The sequence below is a fragment of the Hippocampus comes genome, unplaced genomic scaffold, assembly GCF_001891065.2.
Source record: "Hippocampus comes isolate QL1 unplaced genomic scaffold, H_comes_QL1_v1.1 scaffold17, whole genome shotgun sequence".
NCBI lineage: Eukaryota > Metazoa > Chordata > Actinopteri > Syngnathiformes > Syngnathidae > Hippocampus > Hippocampus comes.
Genome location: NW_017805002.1, coordinates 2,006,980 through 2,026,575, shown reverse-complemented (window position 1 = coordinate 2,026,575; position 19,596 = coordinate 2,006,980). Strand labels below are relative to the sequence as shown.

The 19,596-nt window shown below is 41.4% G+C and overlaps 2 protein-coding genes across 11 annotated transcripts in view; one reads left to right on the top strand and one right to left on the bottom strand.

The window, feature by feature from the left end:
- The window catches only part of rap1gapb (RAP1 GTPase activating protein b), a 98,524-nt gene extending 82,760 nt beyond the window's left edge, over positions 1–15,764 (top strand). For 3 of the 9 annotated variants that reach the window (XM_019857534.1, XM_019857481.1, XM_019857499.1), the window contains 14 exons: positions 2,075–2,204; positions 4,799–4,954; positions 5,025–5,096; positions 5,173–5,259; positions 6,967–7,110; positions 8,416–8,547; positions 10,427–10,504; positions 10,792–10,901; positions 11,445–11,561; positions 11,665–11,794; positions 12,009–12,090; positions 12,935–13,038; positions 13,138–13,186; positions 13,873–15,764. In XM_019857534.1, coding sequence (XP_019713093.1) covers positions 2,075–2,204; positions 4,799–4,954; positions 5,025–5,096; positions 5,173–5,259; positions 6,967–7,110; positions 8,416–8,547; positions 10,427–10,504; positions 10,792–10,901; positions 11,445–11,561; positions 11,665–11,794; positions 12,009–12,090; positions 12,935–13,038; positions 13,138–13,146 — 1,351 coding nt within the window. In that variant the 3' untranslated portion in view covers positions 13,147–13,186; positions 13,873–15,764. The remainder of the gene's footprint in view (positions 1–2,074; positions 2,205–4,798; positions 4,955–5,024; positions 5,097–5,172; positions 5,260–6,966; positions 7,111–8,415; positions 8,548–10,426; positions 10,505–10,791; positions 10,902–11,444; positions 11,562–11,664; positions 11,795–12,008; positions 12,091–12,934; positions 13,039–13,137; positions 13,187–13,872) is intronic. The other 6 variants (XM_019857491.1, XM_019857472.1, XM_019857516.1 and 3 more) reach the window with 6 other exon arrangements.
- The window catches only part of padi2 (peptidyl arginine deiminase, type II), an 18,061-nt gene continuing 13,238 nt past the window's right edge, over positions 14,774–19,596 (bottom strand). For both annotated transcript variants that reach the window (XM_019857565.1, XM_019857556.1), the window contains exons 10-16: positions 18,808–18,915; positions 18,201–18,352; positions 17,957–18,104; positions 17,408–17,501; positions 17,259–17,338; positions 16,827–16,967; positions 14,774–16,038 (exon numbers count right to left, since the gene is read on the bottom strand). In XM_019857565.1, the coding sequence (XP_019713124.1) occupies positions 15,805–16,038; positions 16,827–16,967; positions 17,259–17,338; positions 17,408–17,501; positions 17,957–18,104; positions 18,201–18,352; positions 18,808–18,915 (957 nt within the window). In that variant the 3' untranslated portion in view covers positions 14,774–15,804. The remainder of the gene's footprint in view (positions 16,039–16,826; positions 16,968–17,258; positions 17,339–17,407; positions 17,502–17,956; positions 18,105–18,200; positions 18,353–18,807; positions 18,916–19,596) is intronic.

Genomic DNA, 19,596 nt, shown 5'->3' with positions numbered 1-19,596 from the left:
CTAATTTTACTTGCAAGGCTGTTCCCAAAATGCAATCGGAGCTTACATTAAGTATTGAGCAGCAAACTTGTGTTTTTCCAAAGTGATGAAGCTTTTGCATCTCATTGTACTAACTTAAATTGCATATCACGGCAGACATCTCAAAATACATAGTCTTCTGGGGGCTAAGCATATATTAATACATTTTGGTAGAGAGGAATATAGGCCTACTGTCATATAGGTTATGTTATCGGGCATCCTTCTAATTCCCTTGAACAACCAAGATTGATCTTTTGAACTCTTTATAATTTCTATTATCTAGTCCAGTTAAAGTCCAGGGGAGGAAGCCCCATCATAGTAAAGAGGACACTAATGTGATGTGTGTAGTTCTTCATAGCCTCTTCATTTTGCTCTCAAAGTGCACGGAATTGATGGATTTTTAACAGAATGTAGAAAAAAATTCTCCCGGGGGGGCATGCCCCCAGACCCCCCTAAAGGGGCTGTGTTCCCCTTGGGGCTAAGCCCCCCTTGTTCTTGAAACCTAGTGACGCCCCTGGGCTCAACCTTGTGAAGTATTCAAATTTGGATTCATGACATTCGTGACGTAGGCTTGAATTACATCGTTTGACAAATCTTTCTACTTTCAAGATTATGTGTTTTTGTGGGGTTTTTTTTTTTTTTTTGGAAGGAAATGTTCTTTTTTTTTGTGTGTAATGTGCGCAAACCTGGCAGCCCACTGATGTTATGACGCCGAATGCAGTGGCCACCACGAATTGTCATGGAAGGAGTTCCGAAGATTTTTACGTTTCTATTTAAGAATTATGTTTTGATCAAATCAGGGGAAAAAAGAACAGCAACATTCAAGGTTAGCAATTTAAAGATGAGACACAACAACTAACCTCCATCACTAGTCTTGTAACATAACCCTGCACAAATACTTTGTAACCGTACTTGAGTAGAATTTTCATGTACTGTATCTGTGGTTTACTGTGTTACACATCATTGTACAGATCCCGGGTACATTTTTCAAAACCATTTTTGCTACTCATTTACGAATAGCATTGTTCGTTGTCATGTTATGACCCTTTCAGAAACTGATATTGAAACACAAATTGTGCATCAACACATGTAGACAGACAATATTACAATGCTTCGAAAAACATTTACCGGTACTTTATCCCAGGGGTGTCCAAACTCAGTCTTCAAGGGCCAATGTTCTGCCAGTTTTCCATCTCTCCCTTCTGTAACACATTTTATTCAAAGAATCGGGATCGTTACCGTGCTTCTACAGAGCTTGCTGATGAGCTGATCCGTTGAATCAGGGAGCGATGGAAAACAGCCAGGACATCGACCCATGAGGACCAAGTTTGGTCACTGCCCTCCAAAAATAACAACTTTTATTGCAGTTTACTGAGTCACTCTAGGGGGAAAAGTTTTCTTTGTTGTTTCACGAGGACTGTTTTACACTGGCCAAGTTGCGTACCCCAGGAGTCGTAATATTATGTGCACAAGCAGTTTAATCCTGTACATTATATATAATTCTGTTATTACTATATGTCTTATAATACTGGATTATACAGTGCTGTTTCCTAAGGTGCCTTGCGATTGGTTGGCAACCGGTTCAGGGTGTCCCCCGCCTACTGCCAAAGACAGCTGGGATAGGCTCCAGCACCCGCCGCGACCCTAGTGAGGATCAAGCGGTTCGGAAAATGAATGAATGAATGAATTTTTCTTAAGGACAAGATATATTTATTTTTGGTCTATGAGGGAGGCTAAAATGAATTCATGGCATTTTTATTGAGTTCACTCAGAAAAGATGATTTGATAATGTTGTGAGTTAAGAGTGTGGTCATGGAACAAATTAAACTGGAACAAATCTCAAGGCACCACCGTCTACGTCATGACTGAGCAAGGTTGTACGACTTGATTTGTGACTTGCTTAACCCAAGAAGTGACTTGACTGGACTTGCTTGAGTTTTGCCACTCTAACTTGGGACTTGCTTGAAACTTTAACACAGTCGTAAGTTAAACTCTGGAAAAATTCCCCGTCTCAGCCGTCTTTCCCGTCTTTACATCTACTGTTGTGATGCGGCAGGTTTCGAGGAGGCCTCGACGTCACACACGGCCAAACGGGGACTGAATCAGTCTACACCAATTTTCATGGGAAGGAGATCATGTTCCATGTCTCCACCAAGCTGCCTTACACCGAGGGAGACTCCCAACAGGTATGATGATGCTGAGGTGAGCTAATTAATGCTTGCAGGCTAATGGTCTCAATTAACTAACTAACCGGTAAAGGACTCATGATATAGTGACCCGTGTTAGCTTGAGAATTGCAACAGAGGTTCTGTCACTGCACCAATGCTGGTGTTCTCCCTGCAAGATGTTGCGTTAGTGCCGTGAGACTCCCTGGTGTGCTTTATTAGTTTGTTGCCATGGTAACCCTCCAATTTGATATGAAATGGGCGGACACCTCACTTGGCCTGATTCTTGAGAGAGGAAAAAAAGGGGCAAAATGCGGAGCCATCATCCTATTACCTTCCCTAAGGTGCTTCTTGGGTTCTCACATGCCATTTTAAACACTGTATACTGGTGTGTGTGTGTGTGTGTGTGTGTGTGTGTGTGTGTGTGTGTGTGTGTGTGTGTGTGTGTGTGTGTGTTTTCATGTATATATACCGGTATATAATTTTTTTTCATGTACAGGATTTTAAAAAGACATTATGGATAATTGATAATTTATTGGCTTGTATACAAATTCGATCTCAAGTGCCTGCTCAGCCATCAAGTGTGAAATAAAACCGCAGAGGCAATCTTGTATCGACCTGTTTCTAACAATGTGCCGATAATGAGTGAGACGTTTCTGCGCTTCCCTTTGACTTTGTGGTGTTCATAATGCTCGCAAGATTCAACGAGATCCTTGATTTATCACGTGCCATGAATCCGACAGCAATTTGGCTTATTGGCTCAAATTGTGCTCCGAGTACGAACATTTCTACCCATTTATTCGTGAATGAGGCCAAATGTCTGGTGAAATTATGTCCTTTGTTGTTTTGAGTTCCCAAGAGGAGGAGGGCATGGTTCCTTGTGACACTGCCTAAAAACTTTGTCCAATTCTGTGCTCGCAGGCATTCCAAGCGAAAGCACTCCCATCTGTGAGGAGAAAATGAGAAGCGTGTTATTCACATGGCTGCATTGCGCGTTCATGGACATATGAAAGATGACAGCAAATCATGTCATTGCTGATGAAGCCTCCTGTGTTTCTTTCCCATTTTAGCCTCTAACGCTGCTTTCAAGGAAAATGTTCTCTTAATTTTGAGCCAAATTCAACAAGAATTTAATGTTGTACACCAAGGGTGGGTGTGCAAAGCATGTTTTTTTTTTTCTTATTCAAATGAACAATTTTACATATCTTACAGAAACGTTGTAACATTTTCTCATGTCATTTACAAATGACTTTTTGTTAACCTACCTGTAATTTACAAATGACCTGGCCCATTGGTTTGTTTGTAAAATTAAACAATGACCTTGAGAACAAAAGATTTTGCACGTGGATTCTAGCAAGATCTACATCCGTGCTTATAAATTACACTCCTATGTTGTACCCTGGCAGAATTTATGAAACAGCTGATTTTTCTTTTTGTAAATATGACTGATAACAGAATAATCCATCATTCTTGCGAGAATAATCTATCTATCTATCTAGCTAGCTTGATAGCTATCTAGCTAGCTAGCTAGCTATAATTTCTATTGACAAAAAACAGATGGGTCAAAAAGAACCCACTAACCCCAAAACCGCAGCCGCAACGGTCGTTTTCACCCAGCTGCATGGGTTGGTCGATTGTAACCCAACAGGTGACTTAAATATTTGACCCACATATTTGGTCAGATCAACTAATAATCTATTGAAATGGTGGGCTATATTAACCACTCCACAAGTGTAATTTAAAGACATTACAGTAGGGCGGCCCGGTGGGCCAGTGGTTAGGGCGTCAACCTCACAGTGCAGAGGTTGTGGGTTCGATCCCGGCTCTGGCCTTCCTGTGTGGAGTTTGCATGTTCTCCCCAGGCCTGCGCTGGTTTTCTCCGGGTACTCCGGTTTCCTCCCACATTCCAAAAACATGCACGGCAGGCTGATTGGACATTCTAAATTGTCCCTAGGTGTGAGTGTGAGCGCGGATGGTTGTTTGTCTCTGTGTGCCCTGCGAATGGCTGGCACCCCACCACCCTCCCCCACCGCACGACCCTTGTGAGGATAAAGCGGTTCAGAATATGGATGGGTGGATTTATTAAAGCACCCCCAAGTCAAGAATAACCAATTGTAATACGTGTCAGACAAAACACTTCATTGCATCAGTGCAAAACAACTAACTTGTAAGAGGATCAGTACATATTCAATAACAATTAACAGTAACATTGAGGTCAGCCAACAGCCTGCAAACACCACAAGCTTTTAATTCAATTTACAAGCACTGTCGAGTCTTCAACACTTAAGAAAAGTGGTACTGTAACTTTGGACACTCCTGGCATTTTATCGACAACTGTTTGTAGTACTTCCCACCGGTGTTGGCCCAACTTTGGGTCTTGATGAGTTGACCTTATTAAATAGATGCTCCACAATGTTTGGCTGAAAAAGAATGAAAGTGAGATTTTATGAGTAAGGACCGAATGTGCACAAATCAATTGAGACTCGTTCACTGGAAAAAATTGTCCATATTTTACAAATTCTGCAAGCACATGTAAATGTATGAGTACAACCGTACATCATCCCCAATATATGATATGTTGTAATACCCTCTTCGTGATTGTGCGTCATCCCCAGCTGCAGAGGAAGAGGCACATAGGCAACGACATTGTCGCCATCGTGTTCCAGGAAGAGAACACACCCTTCGTTCCCGACATGATCCAGTCCAACTTCCTCCACGCCTACGTGGTGGTCCAGGTGGAGGACGCGTGTACCGACAACGTCACATACAAGGTTAGTTTCTCCCGTGCTGACGTTCTTCGAGGATCGACCTCGCGACATACATCACCTGCCTTCCCATCAGGTGTCAGTGACAGCGAGGAATGACGTGCCCTTCTTCATGCCGGCCCTACCTGACCCGGCTATCTTCAGAAAGGTCAGTGATGGCATCACACCAGCAGGAAATCTGAACTCATCATGTAGCTTTTCATTTCTTCTTTTTCCCTTTTCAGGGCCCAGAGTTGCGCGAGTTCCTCTTCACGAAGCTCATTAATGCCGAGTACGCTTGCTACAAGGCGGAGAAGTTTGCCAAGCTGGAGGTGAGGCCGAGGCTGTGGCATTAAAACTAGTTCGAGGTGTAATCAAAATGGAAAGCACAGAGTTGTCTCCAAGTAAAAAAAAAAAAAAAAAAGCGATTTCAAGCAGTTGGAATGTCTTAAAAAAGAAACAAACAATGAGTGCACAGTCATTTAAAATACATTGTTTTGCAGTTTCGGCCTACCATACAGACAAGTCCGAATTTAGAGTGCCTCAATTTGGTCAATGTTGTATTTTTTCACAATCCTGTGCTATTGTTCTATTCCCGTGTGGGTTTGTATATTTTTAACAGATTATTGACCATACTTTAGTGTTGAAAATGGCTCACTCTCTTTCACAATGTACGGTTACTAGCGAAACAAATGTCATTTTTTTTGTTTCCTGAAAAGTGAACATTTTGGAGAGATGAGGAACACACGCGGCGCTGTTGGTATAAAATTCGAGAATGTTTAATATTTAAAAAGTATGTTTCCCAGAAACGTCAATTCTTTATGTGAATTCTTGCATACATTTTGACAATAGAGACTCTTTACGCTTTGCTTTTCATCACGTACGAATGAAATCAGATCAAACAAATTATAGTAAAACCATTTTATTGGTACAGCTTGGTGGCAGCCAGCTGAATCTTACCCAAACAAGGAAATGTACCATATATTTATCGAAGCTTATCCAACAATACACGACATTTTTGTTTTGCCATAAATGTACATCTGCACTGCTCTGAGGGCATTCATTTGCGATTCATAAAAAAATAAAAGCAGACATGACCACATGAAGGTGTCCCGGTGGTCGACTGGTTTGCGTGTCAGCCTCACAGTGCAGAAGTGCAGGGTTCGATTCCAGCTCTGGCCTTCCTGTGTGGAGTTTGCATGTTCTCCCCATGCCTGCGTGGGTTTGCTCCAGGTATTCCAGTTTTCTCCCACATTCCAAAAGCATGCATGGCAGGCTGATTGAATACTCTAAATTGTTCCCACGTGTGAGTGTGAGCACGGATGATTGCTCGTCTATGTGTGCCCTGTGATTGGCTGGCAACCAGTTCAGGGTGTACCACGCCTACTGCTCGGTAACAGCTGGGATAGGCTCCCACGACCCTTGTGAGGATATGCGGATCAGAAAATGGATGGATGGATGAATTCAACAAATAACTTTTTTCACTGTCTATCACAGATTTTCCCTTGTGGGGCTAAAAAATATTCCTGGCGAAAAACAGTCATAGCCTCCTGACTACCAGTAGTTCAAATTTGTCCTCTGTAGAGGACATTTGTGAACCTAAATATCTCCCACCCAGTGCCTCCAATCGCATTAACTCCTTTTATTACTCTAAAGAGGACATTCAGTGCTTTCCAATGATACCAAATTTGTAGTGGTTAGAAAAAGTAAGAAAATGGCTTCCCTCAGTGCAAGCACTTTTTATGGGAAGAGGAAAAGTAATACTTTTTATCGACCACATATTGTCTTGAAATGCTGTTGGCATTTTAATCATAAGACTCTTATGAACACGTTAAAGTGTTGTTTGAGTTGTTTTAAGTGTATTTGAGCCTGTTTAAAAAATGTAGTGGGATTTCAAAAACTTCTTTTGGAGGAGTCCAATTACTTCACATAGATTGGGGAATGTCAAAATAAATGTGATTGGACAACATTTTTTTTCCTGGTAGTCAGGAGGATAGTCCACCATTTCGTACATTTGTGAAAATGGGGCTTGTTTTCAGGAGCGCACCCGTTCAGCCCTTTTGGAGACCCTTTACGAGGAGCTGCACATCAACAGCCAGTCTATGATGGGCCTTGGCGGGGACGAAGACAAACTTGAGAATGGCGGCAGCGGAGGAGGTGGAGGCTTCTTCGAGTCCTTCAAGGTACGGTCTCGTCCTTTTTTTATTCCAATAAGGCGCAACCTCATCTGCATGAGTGAGAATGAGGAAGTTTGCAGATGCTTTTTTGCCTCCCTTCTCTCTCGGCCTGGGGATTCTGGGTATTCATTGGCGACAAAGCCGAGCGGACTAAATGGCTTTTGTATCTCAACGGACCAGGCCTGTGGCTCTTGATTTCTTCGCTTGGCTTGCGACGGATGTTTTTCTTTTTCTTTTTTTTTTGACATTATGTACCGGAGGCTCCCTGTCCTGACTGGCGGTGCTCCATCAGTCCATTTGGGCCACGGGAGCGCGTCCAAGCCGCCAGGCCGCAACCATGGGAGTTCTGATTGTGGATGCATGATAAACACTTTAATGGAGGCATTTTTCATGCATTTTCTTCCACACTTTAGAACAGTTCCCCGGGTGTCATAAAAACATGTTTGTGACATACTTTGGTCCAAATACGGTCATACTTTTCACACCTTGTTTGTGGGGGCTGGTCTCATGCAAGTACTGACTGTCCACAGTCAAACCTCTTTTCAACGTACCCCGTTTGCAACATTTTCACCCCGATAACTTTCACATTTCAAAGTCCCGATTTCACGTAATTCATTTCCCATTTGCCAATTTTGCTTTCAACGAACACCTTTATAACGTTGACTTCATTGTAACGACCAGATTTTTCCCACAAAATAGTGAAAAGGCCTTTGTGACACCGAATCATGGGAAGCTAACTTCCGCCGTGACCTTGCTTATGAACAAAATGTACATCATGGGATTCCCCTCCGTTGCCTAGCAACACTACTGATGGGCATTTTTGTACTCTTGAAGGGACAGCGCGGTCTTGAGCAAATCGTCTGATAACTTGTCTGGTAAACAGAAGCAAATCTCGCTGTCTGTGAAGGCTGAAATCATCTCTCATTTTCAAAATGGAGTCTCCCAGACGAAGCTCAGCCTAAACTACGAACTGGCAACAATTTCGACAGTAATGGCAACAGAATCATGGCAGCGTTTGAGGCCAACAGATTGAAAAATGATCGGAAACGGCTTCGGGGACTGGCACATCCTGGACTGCAGAAGGTTATGAAAAAAAAAAAAAAAAAAGGCAAGACAAGAAGTAAAACACAATCAAACAGATAATCCATGACATTTGCAGTAGTTTGATCTCAAAGTTTTGTTTGACTTTTGATCAACAGTATTTGGGACGTTTTAACTCCTATAGAAAGTACCCCAAAGCCCCCGCCCAAATGATGCAACCATTAATGTTCACCATCCGTTGACCGTATGTCCTCATGTCTCTCTGTATAGCGGGTCATCCGCAGCAGAAGCCAGTCAATGGATGCCATGGGCCTCAGTAGCAAGAAGTCACATACAGTCTCCACTAGTCACAGTGGCAGCTTTACCCACAATCTGGCCGAGAGCCCCAAAACATCCGGCATTGTAAGTAGCGTGCTGTGCTTCAGCGCAGGATGCACTACACTTTTATCTATCCACATGTCAGGGTTCCCACACAAATATGAAAAATATAGAAAAAGTGTTAAATTTGATTTTGTAACTATGCAGATGCAGGTTCGGAAAAGAATGAAATTAAACGTTTAAATGGAAAAATATTTGTTTCCAAAAATTATCACTGTTCTATTTTCAAAAACAAATTGACTCTCCAAGGCAAATGCAGTCCTCAAACACAGCAGTTAAAATAGGGCCATGCTCCTTCGCATGGGTGGCAGATATTCTTATTCAAAAAACACAACACAAAAAAATTGGGGTTTTTTTGGAGGCTGGAGCGGATTAATAAATTTCCATCCATTTGAATTTGGAGATTTTGAGTGTTTTGGGCACTGTCATAAAACAATTAAACTGGTATCTTAAGGCCCCACAATGTGTGTGTGTGTGTGTGTGTGTGTGTGTGTGTGTGCGTGCGTGCGTGCGTGCGTGCGTGCGTGCGTGCGTGCGTGTGTGTGTGTACTGTAGTGTATACTGTATATGGTTTCATTTTTCCACAGATAAATCATGACACTTAGTTAAAATAATTTTCAAGATGTGTCTACACATGCCGTGTGCATGAAACATGGTGGTGTTAATGTATTTTGAAGGACTATTAAATAGTCTTTTTTCCCCACAAATAAATAACGATTCTTAATCCAAATAATAGAGGTTGAAAAAACAAAATCAAATTATCTTTACAGATGCGATGTGCATAAATGTGCTGGTATTATGGAGAAGGTAAAATGCATTCTGAAGAAATATCAACTCTCCTAACGTCACGTGGTGATGACATCGACCGGCATGGTATCAAGGATGTGGCTCGTATTAGGACAAATGCATTTTGCCAATGATATTGAATAGTATTAGTGTAAGTAATTGATTTTATGTTACATACTTTGTAAAATCACCTTTACAGATGCCATGTGTGAAGCTTCCATTTTCAAAGATAACACAGCTGTTTAAATAAGTTGAGTTGATCTTATTTATTAATTCATTTTATTTATTTCTCAAAGAGAAGGGTCTGGACAAGAAGAATCTCGAAAAAGTACGGAATTTTAAAATCACAAATGTGAAGGAACCCTGACATGTAATAATCCCTGTTCTTTTTTAGGAATAGCAGAAAACTCAAATCAAAACCACCATTCAGTTCTCAATCCTCAGCAATTTATTGTGTGACACTGAAATCTTTAAAATTTTGATTTAAAATTGTCGCAGTGTGGGAATTTTCTGGTTGGGGCTATTTGATTACCCAGACTCCCTTGCTCCCCTCATCCTGTGTCTGCTGCTGCATGTGACACGTATATGCATGTCGCCTTACGATGTAGTACATGTGTGAATCAGAATAAAGCTTGGTGTCTGGGGTCACATGTGTTGTGTCTACCCAAGGGTTGCTTACTATCAAGGGTCCGGTTGCTCAATCTCAGGGGTCCTCATTTCAGATTAATGACTTGTCAGATTATGAACAATATGGCCTCGAGGTGTGCTTCATGCAAAAATTGACTATAATTATGACTTCACTTTTCACTACTGTGTAAGCATAAATTAGTGGCAGATGACATCAGCGTCTGATTTATGGGTTATTCATTTGTATTTAACATTTTCACTTGTCATACAAGTGTAAAAATTGGTTTGCAATCCTTGAGTACCACTTCAACCGGTGAAAAAAAATATATAGTAGCAACAACCTTGCCGGTGTTTCATGATCTGTGTGTCCAGCTGTGTATGTTTTTGTGTGTTGTACGCATGAGATTTTACAATGTGTTGTTTATTTTTGCTTTTCAACCTGCCATGTGTTTTCTTCTCTCCCACCCCATATTGCCTTTGTGTGCCTCAGTCATTGCTCGTCCCAGGGAAAAGTCCCGGTAAATACGGCCGGCGAGGCAGTGCCATAGGGATAGGAACAATAGAAGAGGTTCATGCTTCTTTCTCCCTTCTTGTTTAGTGTGTTTTTTCTCCATTTGTGTGTGCTCAGATACTGCAGCTAAGGTATCTCCCGTGTAATGTGACATTTTGACGGCTACCCTTGAATTTGCTTCTTTTTTTTTCATGCCACCGTAGGTCATTTTGTACTCCAGTTTAGACTGATAAAGGTTATTTTACATGAAGATAGCATCAGATGCCCTCAACAACTATTAGCCTAGCCTAGCATGTTGTGCTCATGCATTGAGTGTGTCTGACTGTCATCTCCCCATGTGGCAGTCCCTGATTATTCCTGGGAAAAGCCCCACCAGGAAGAAGTCAGGTCCCTTCAGTTCCCGCCGAAGCAGCGCCATTGGCATTGAGAACATCCAGGAGGTCCAAGAAAGAAGGTATCAATGACTCAATTAGCTGCAATAATATCAATCGTTTTTTACAGAGGATAAAGAATTTATGCCTGTTGCAAAGTTGGTTAGTTGTTTGAAATACACAATGTGTAATTTTCTTTGTCTGTTTAATTTCACAGTAAATTTCAACTGGGAATCAATAGTACTGTATCTTAAATTTGTGCTCACAAGTTAAACCCCCCAAAAATCGGCCTTCTATATGTTTTGCAAACCGGTACAAAATCAGCTTTACCGATGCCATGTTTTCTGTGCAGGCTGTGTCATGAATTAGATGGCATAAGGGTGGCACAGAGGGCTGTCATTGTCAAAATATTGACAGCTCCTTTTTTTTTTTAATCTGCTAGCATCAATATTTGAGGTGAGGTGTTTATTTTTTTTCAAATGAGCACAGCTGAGGCCACTATATGCAAAGATGTTACACTTTTACATGTATATTCATTTGTCAAAGGACAACAAGCTTTTTGGATGTATGCAACAAATTGACAGAGGTGAGGCATTTATTGGTTTTGTGACAATGTCGCTCTGCAGTCGAGACGTGTCGCCATGCACCCAAAGGACATCCGACAGCGGCCACATCTCCCAGGAAAATAAATCAGACAACTCGTCCAATCACAGCTCTCCTGAGTTTACCCCTGCCAAGAACAGGTAGCCTTTAATTTTAGTGCCTCTCATAACGCTTTGATTAAGAATAATCAATCGGCCCAAATGGGGATTCATATGAGTGGTCCAAGTGATGTAGGGCGTGTAGCTTGGTCATGTGTTGCAGGGCGCCATCCATCCCAGAGGCTCAGGACCTTTCCCGCTCCTCCTCCAACGCCAGCAGCTTCGCCAGCGTTGTGGAAGAACACGAGGCCGACGATGAGTACAATATGGGACCGGTGAGTGCCCTGAATGCCCTCTGGACCCAACATTAGGTCCATCTGCATGATGAACAGGGTGTGCACAAATGGGTAATTTGTAGAAAAAAAATCGTTATCGTGTTAAAATAATTCCTTTTATATTTTTTAAATTTGTTTAAAATAATATGTGGATCAATTCATGAAATTATATGTACATTACAAATAATAATTTACATTTCGCACCTCCCCATAGGAAAGTGAGTCGGCCACGACGCCGCTCAAGAGAGACTCTCTGGATGATGGATCGCTCAGTATGAGTCATACGGGCATCACAGGTGAGTATCTATGTAATGTACTAGTACCCTTATGTATGATATATACTGTGCATACATCATCAGTGTTGTCAGGCTAATGCAACTGTTTTATTTACTAATTGCAATACTGTAATATATGAATGTATATACTGTAGTACAAACATTCAACCAAATATCTATACATATTTGTTATTGTTCTTTTTGGTGCTATATTTGTTTGTGTGAACATGGGCTCTTTGTGTTTTTCTGTGTTTTGTTTTTCCATCATAGGATATATGTATACAGTGGATCCTCGTTTTTTTGTGATTAATCTGATCTAAAAAGTCTGACAAGAACCGACTCATATGAAAACTGAAACGTTTACCATGTGAAATGTTAATCTAGTGTCCCACTGAAAAATTTAATATTTTTTATCGAGAATAACTAGCTTTACAGACAGAAATGATGTGGAGGGGAAAAACATGTCAATGACTAATGAAATGACGAAATGAACATTTAAACCTTACTTTTACCATTGTTGAAGACTTTTCTTGCTGTATAGAAGACAGCGAGGAAGGGACCGATTGTTGATTGGAAAGGGATTTGCCTGGCCTTTCAATCCGCTAGCTAAATGCTAACGCTAAATAGTGTCTATATTGCAGTGCTGTAACCCTTGAAGCAACGGACTGAACACAAAACGGTGTAGACAACAACCCTACAGTCATTCTCTATCTGCAAAGAACGACTACAAATAGTACTGTATTGATGAGCTGAGAGGTGTTGACAATAGAGAGTTTAGATCACAGAACAAATTAAACATGTCTCGATCTCAAGGTCAAACTGTATTCATTTGTTTTTTTTTTTTTTTTTGTGTGTGTTTGATAAGCTTCACATCCTCCTTTGTATCGACTCCAACATCAAAGCGATGGACCTAAGGGACCTGAGTCAAAAGCGACAGACGGCCGTTCCAGGTCGGAGCATAAGTCCTCGGTATAAAGACGACCAGTCCTTTTCATAAGTTGATTTTTTTTTTTTTTTTTTAAATATGACTACTGCTGATATTTAACTGTTGTTTGTGTTTTCACACAGAACTGTTAGCCACACACCACTGACTCGCCGCATTCACGTCCATTATCAGGTTAGATGCTGCTTTCTCCTTCTTTGTCTTGACTCATTTCCTGTGTTATTTTACTTCTTCCGTGCCTCCCTTGGTTGAGTAGTCTGTCTTTGTAATTTACAGTACGAGTACGGCTGGGCGATTATATGATGGTGATTAGTAATTGGGATCAATTTCAGGTCAATCACAATGATTAGCTGGAACGTATTGATCAAAATTGGCGAAAATGTGCATCACAGGCAATTACAGTGGACCTTTTCTTGTGCCACTTTCGTTTGTAGTGTGATGCAGAAAGGATTTGTCTCAGTTCGTCTCAGGATTTATTTTGCTTTATCTGTAAAACACAAAGGTGTCACACCGCTGTTCTGAGATGATGTGTGGGTGTTCCAGGGTTCCCACGGCTCCTTAAAGCTCATAAAAATCCATAAAAAAGTTGTAAAATTATGTTCTTAATTGTCCTTAATTTTCAGGGAAAGCTTCTAAAGTCCATAAAAATTCGTAAGAAATTATTTTTATTCGAAAATAAATTGCATATAGCTGAGCGGGCATTAAATCCATTGTGAATCCCCTGCTGAATGGAGAAAAAGTCCTTAAAAAATGGCTAAATTAGCCCTCAAAAGTGCACCAGATGATGCATTACGGAGTGACCGTGCTCTGAGAAAGGGGCCTTTTTTTTACCCTTCTGCTTTTGTCTATTTCTTCTACAGCATTTCCTGGAGAGGCACCGCACCTCAGAACTGAGCGAATGGGTCGCATCGCCTCCTGTACCTGACCGAGGTCAAGTTTGAGACACGGTCGGTAGAACTTTGACGCAAGCATTCAGTTTGGATACAACAGCCGTCCCGACATCAACACCCCAACAAAAGCTCGGAGGATATCACATCAGGACCTTGTTCCTGCTCCTAAAAATCTTTTAAAGGCCACGCAGCAGCATCACCAGTGCGTCACTGCGCAACTTCATCCTGGTTTTGAAGATTTAAAGTGAGAGAAACTGAAAGACAGATTTTTTTTTTGAGCTGACTTCGGTTTGTTGACCTGCTGAGCGTAACTGTGACGCCCTTGTTTTACATTCATCTGACGAATCAACAGCATTTCTCACTTGGCTTCCTTCAGGATTGAGGCCACTTGCTCGAACGACAACAAAAGCATTTAAAACTTAATATGTCTTGAAAAAGGTACACAGTTATCTCAATGTAGACTCCATTAATGGTATAATGGCAGTTTAAAAAAAAAAAAAGTCATATTTACTGTGGTGCCTCAACCAGCATCAAAGCATTTTCAACCGTTTGTGTTAGATTTTGCGAGTGTGACTGTGCATGGTGTCAACATGCTAGAGATAAAAAAACAAAACAACAACAAAAAAACAAGAAAAAATCCTCTGGTGCCGCATTGGTTGTACCTGTGATCCCCATTTTATTCATCTCAGCGTGCAATGTAAACACATTTTTTTAAACTCTGCAGTGTCAAAGAGTTGCAACATATTGGGAGCCGTTGGATCATTTATTTGTTATTCTGCTTGTGCACTGAATTATCCATGAACTACAGTACTAGTACGCTCTTTGTCCTCACTAATAAGACAAATTAGTACACTACTGATTTTTTTTTTACTACTGTATGACATTTCTGTGCACTGCCTACAAACATTTTGTTCACGCAACGTTCTGAGAACATCACGCTTCCTGGTGGTTTACGTTTGGTTGGATTTAGCTGCCCCTTGGTCGCAATGGCAACTTTTTGTAACGTTCTCCGATCATTACGTTTTGGCAATATACATGTACTTGCTTCGACTAATGTTCCCCTTTGCTGTTTTCTCAGTTACCGACAGATTTGGTTCCTTAAGTTGTTGTGGGTTATGAACTTCTTGTTCCTTAATCAGTAATATGTTATGTCACCGGGAGTACTTGTAGAAAACAAATATGTGAACAAGTGCAGAGTTTAGCTTCACTTGTAACTTTAGTTCCACAGTACTTGTGCGAAGAAATGTCATGCAGTCGTGGAAGGCAGCAGTGGAAAGTCGTGTGCCACTTGTTCATGGACAGCCAAGTGCACTAGTGGGATATCAAATAAACGTTCAAATGGCTTTCCATAGGAACTCCTTAATTTTGTGTTTGTCAAGTGGATTTTTTGGAACAACACTGTGACTAATCTTGAGGTTGCCTTTCCAAATGATTGTGTCTTGTGAGTGCTCGTTTTTCTGGAGGTTCCTGAATGTAACACACAAGGCACATCATGCTCCCTTTTGCGGATCTACTGTACTTTCCCCCATTTTGTGTAAAACGGTTTGACAAATGTAAAAAGGTTTGACAAATGCAGGGGGAAAAAAACGCTCAAATGATTGAGCTCAAACTTTGATTTTACTTGAACTGAACCTGCTCAATTGAAGCGTAGATGGCTTGCGCCTCCTTGTGGCTGAACAAAATAGCACATCCATGCGTCTGGCCTGTGCTTTTTACAGTGGTCGATCCGAAAAGTGCGCTCTGTTTTAAAATGATTGTACTTCTGTCATCGTCTGCTTCTTGAAAGGTCTCGCTTGTACATATAGTATTACTTTGCATCCTCATTGTAAATAAAGACAACAGAGATGTTTAATGAAATAAAAGACCATCGCAGTGAAATGTCCCAGTACTGGGCTGCTCAATTCACATGTCCAGGTTCCACCACTTGAAGTCAAACCCTTCCCTGCGCACGTTGGAGCCGCAGTGGACCTCACCCAGGAGCCGGTGGTAGGAGGCGAAGTCGTCAATGAAGGTACAGGTGAGTCCCAGGCCCTCCATCAGGGAGCACATCTCCGCCTCCAGGGCGCAGCGGCCGTTCACCTTGGGGCCGAAGGGCTTGGGAATGCCCAGACTTTTCCCCAGCACGATCATATTCACCTGGATAATATACAATATACAATATAATATGCTTCTTGAGCCATGGGCTATTTTAAAGGGGAAGTCAATCCAATAATGTTCTTGATAAGAATATGTTTTATGCTGTAACACGGGATTCTGATTAACATTGCATTTGTGGAATTTGAGTGAAGCAGTAAAATTCACATGTTTTTGTCCATCTCAGGGGGTGGACATTTTGCCGCTTGCTGCCGACTGAAAATGACCAGGGCTCAGGTAATGATCAATCATGGCTCAGCTTCACAAGACAGTGAAAAGTGTGTCACATAATGTACATGTAGTCATACATGCTGGAAATCTGCATTACAATGACAAAATAGAGAAGTTGCTTCAACATCATGTCAGGCAGTGCATGTTAGGCTGCTTTGTACGTCATTCTAAAACATTTTTTCTTATGTTGAGAAAAAAAGATGGATTCTTTGGAAGAGGTGATTGTTCTAAATTATCGATCGTTGCTGCTTTTTGGCTGCATTTCCATGAATACAGACAAAGTGAGTAATTCATTGTCATTGCTATGTTTATGCTTTGTGTATTTTACGTCACTATATTATTTATTCTTACTTTGCCTATTTTTAGATAAATTGTGTAATGTCTTGTCCTTCATTTTTACTTTGTCATGTTTGGCACGCCATCGAGTCGGCCAGCATGTGAATGTTGGCGTTGGACTTGACAGATAAAAGTGAAATACTGAAAAATACAGACAGTGAAAAAAACTGTCCTAAGGGTTTTTTTTTTCCAAGTAAATATCACTTCAATTTTTTTCTTTGTACCATGTCGGGGTAGAAGGCGACTGCTCGGAACTCGTAGTCAGTGTCCTGTTCTAACTTGAAGAGGATGGGCAGGTCGATGATATCGGCGTCGTCCAGGCCCAGCTCTCGCTTCAGCACATCTCGGTTCCAGTCGATGCAGCTCTGAACAAAGAGGCACAGAAAACAAACAAAAAAAAAAATTTGAAATCAATTAATGCAGAAATTTGAAACGCCTTCCAGTGAAGCCCAGAAGAGGCAGTCCAGAGCTTCACATCTCATCAACATCATATTTGCGTGCAGTGTTAACTTCTCTGTTTATTAAACATGCTTATCTGGCACCTTCAAAGGGTGAGTAGACATACTTTATTTTGGGGTTCTGTATGTCTATTTTGTAGGATCTCTGCATTAAAAGTATCACTTGGATGCTTACAGCTAGTTTATAATCCGACTCACCTGCACGTAGTTGTTCTCAGCTTGGAATCCTTCGTCTTCGAGTATCTCGTCCACTGTGATTGGCTTTTGGTCATTCCGACCTTTGAGGAAGTAGATTGTTTTGCACTTTGAGGACAAAAAACAAAAATTGCACGAAAGTACAGACGTACCCTCAAAGAGTTTGGCCTGTCCATGACCGTTGTTCTTTAGGCCTCTGAAGAGCTTGTAACCCGCGTCCGGACTAGCCAGCAGCAGCCGAAAGCCCTGCCAGTGACGATGCGACAGACAAAAACAACAACACTGTCTGAGTGTGGCATCATGCCAGCATTGAAGAAAAAATAGAACAGCAAGCAAAGTCAATGGATGGAAGCATGTCGTAAATCTAACAATTTTACAAAAATTTCTCTCTTTCTATACAATTGAAAATCATGAACTATTTATATCGACAGTCATTTAAAAACATAGGGTGGACATCAACGACATTTTTTTCTTTTTTCTTTGGTACCATTGTCCCATGAATGTAGCACAACAACATTTGGAAGAGACTTAAAAACCATCTGCATAAATCTAGTTCCATGCATTTTTTTTTTCAGTTTACACTGCCATACATACATCAAGCATATTCTCATCGCGGCACTAGAAAACAAACAAAAAAAATAGGAACTGTGTCTTATAAACCATGTGGTGTAAATTTAACCTAAGACATCTTTTGATTTTACCTTTCTGTCTGGTGCGGGAACAAAGGTCATGAATTCATCCACGTGGCCAACGACCAGCCAGTCAGAAAACAAGGCAATAGGCTCTTGGACCTTCTGTGCCCACAGGAAGTCCTGAACCACTTTGGTCATGTTCCGTCCTTTCGTGGTTCTTAAATAAAAGACAAAGTTTTTCAGAATTGCTCTGTCTTGTCAAAGATTCCCCCCCTCTGCCCCCACCAAAAAAAGTGGTCTAAAGCAGGCCTACGTGGGAAATGCCACGCCGATGATGATTCTTCCCAATGGATACTCTTTGCCGTTGACCGTGACAGGAGGACTGACCTCCAGGTTGCCGAACGAGTCCAAGCTGCTCACATCTTTCCTCAGGGCCATTCTCGTAACGTAGCCAAAGTCAGGACCCTGAAAAGATCATTTCCAAATGTAACATTAAATGACTCTCTAAAGTGAATTCAAAGATGCATTTCGAAATACAACACACACTGTTTAAAGACGACAGCGGAAAACATGTTAAGACTGAGTACTGGTAGTACTGAACTGTCGCGTTTAGTGTTTTCATATTTTAAAGCCTCATTTTATATACTAGCTGATCTTTTTTAATCATTCAAATTTGGCAAGGTTGTATTCTCTATGTTATTTCACATTTATGTGTGACATTTACTGGTAGTACTGAACTGTCGCGTTTAGTGTTTTCATGATTTTAAGCCTCATTTTATATACGAGCTGATCTTTTTTAATCATTTAAATTTGGCAAGGTTGTATTCTCTGTGTTATTTCACATTTATGTGTGACATATTTCTTTTCACTTGACAGGGACTATAATGTTAAGCATTCAAGGAAGACCTGAAGTTGCTCACCAGTAGTTCACTGTATGGAAAATCCAGAAGTTTTCCATCTCTGGGGGAATCCAAGACCACAGGAAAGCGTTGATGCGGTGCTTCAATGTAACCAAACTCCAGCTCATCCTAGGGAAAAATGGCCTTAATTTAGATTAAATAAAATAAGTGACAAAATGGAAGCACAGTGGCCTATGGCACAGTGACTAGTTTTTGACTCTTATTGCTGACATCCTGGGTCCACATCTCAGGTCTGGACTTCCGACAGGATGTAGTGTTTGTATGTCTTCCCTGAGCTTGTGTGAGACGTTTCTAGCTACCTTCCATATTGCAAAGACATTTGTTAGGTTTATTGAAGACTCTAAATTAGTGTAAGTGTGAGTGGTTGTTTGTCCTGATGTGCCCTGTGATTGGCTGGCGACCAGCCCAGGGTTTCCCCTGACTCAAAGTCAACTTGGACAGGCTCCAACTCACCAGCCACCCTAATGAGGAAAACCTCTTCAAAGGGTTCAAATGGTTGTGCCCTGTAAATTCTGCCTATTAACAAGCAGCAACTCCCCACAACTGAATAAGTAATAATAATAATAATAATAATAATAACATCCATCCATCCATCCATTTTCCACCGCTTATCCGGGGTCGGGTCGCGGGGGCAGCAGCTTTAGGAGGGAAGCCCAGACTTCCCTCTCCCCAGTCACTTCTTCGAGCTCTTCCTGGCGGATCCCGAGGCGTTCCAAGGCCAGCTGGGTGACATAGTCTCTCCAGCGTGTCCTTGGTCGTCCCCGGGGGCTCCTGCCCGTGGGACATGCC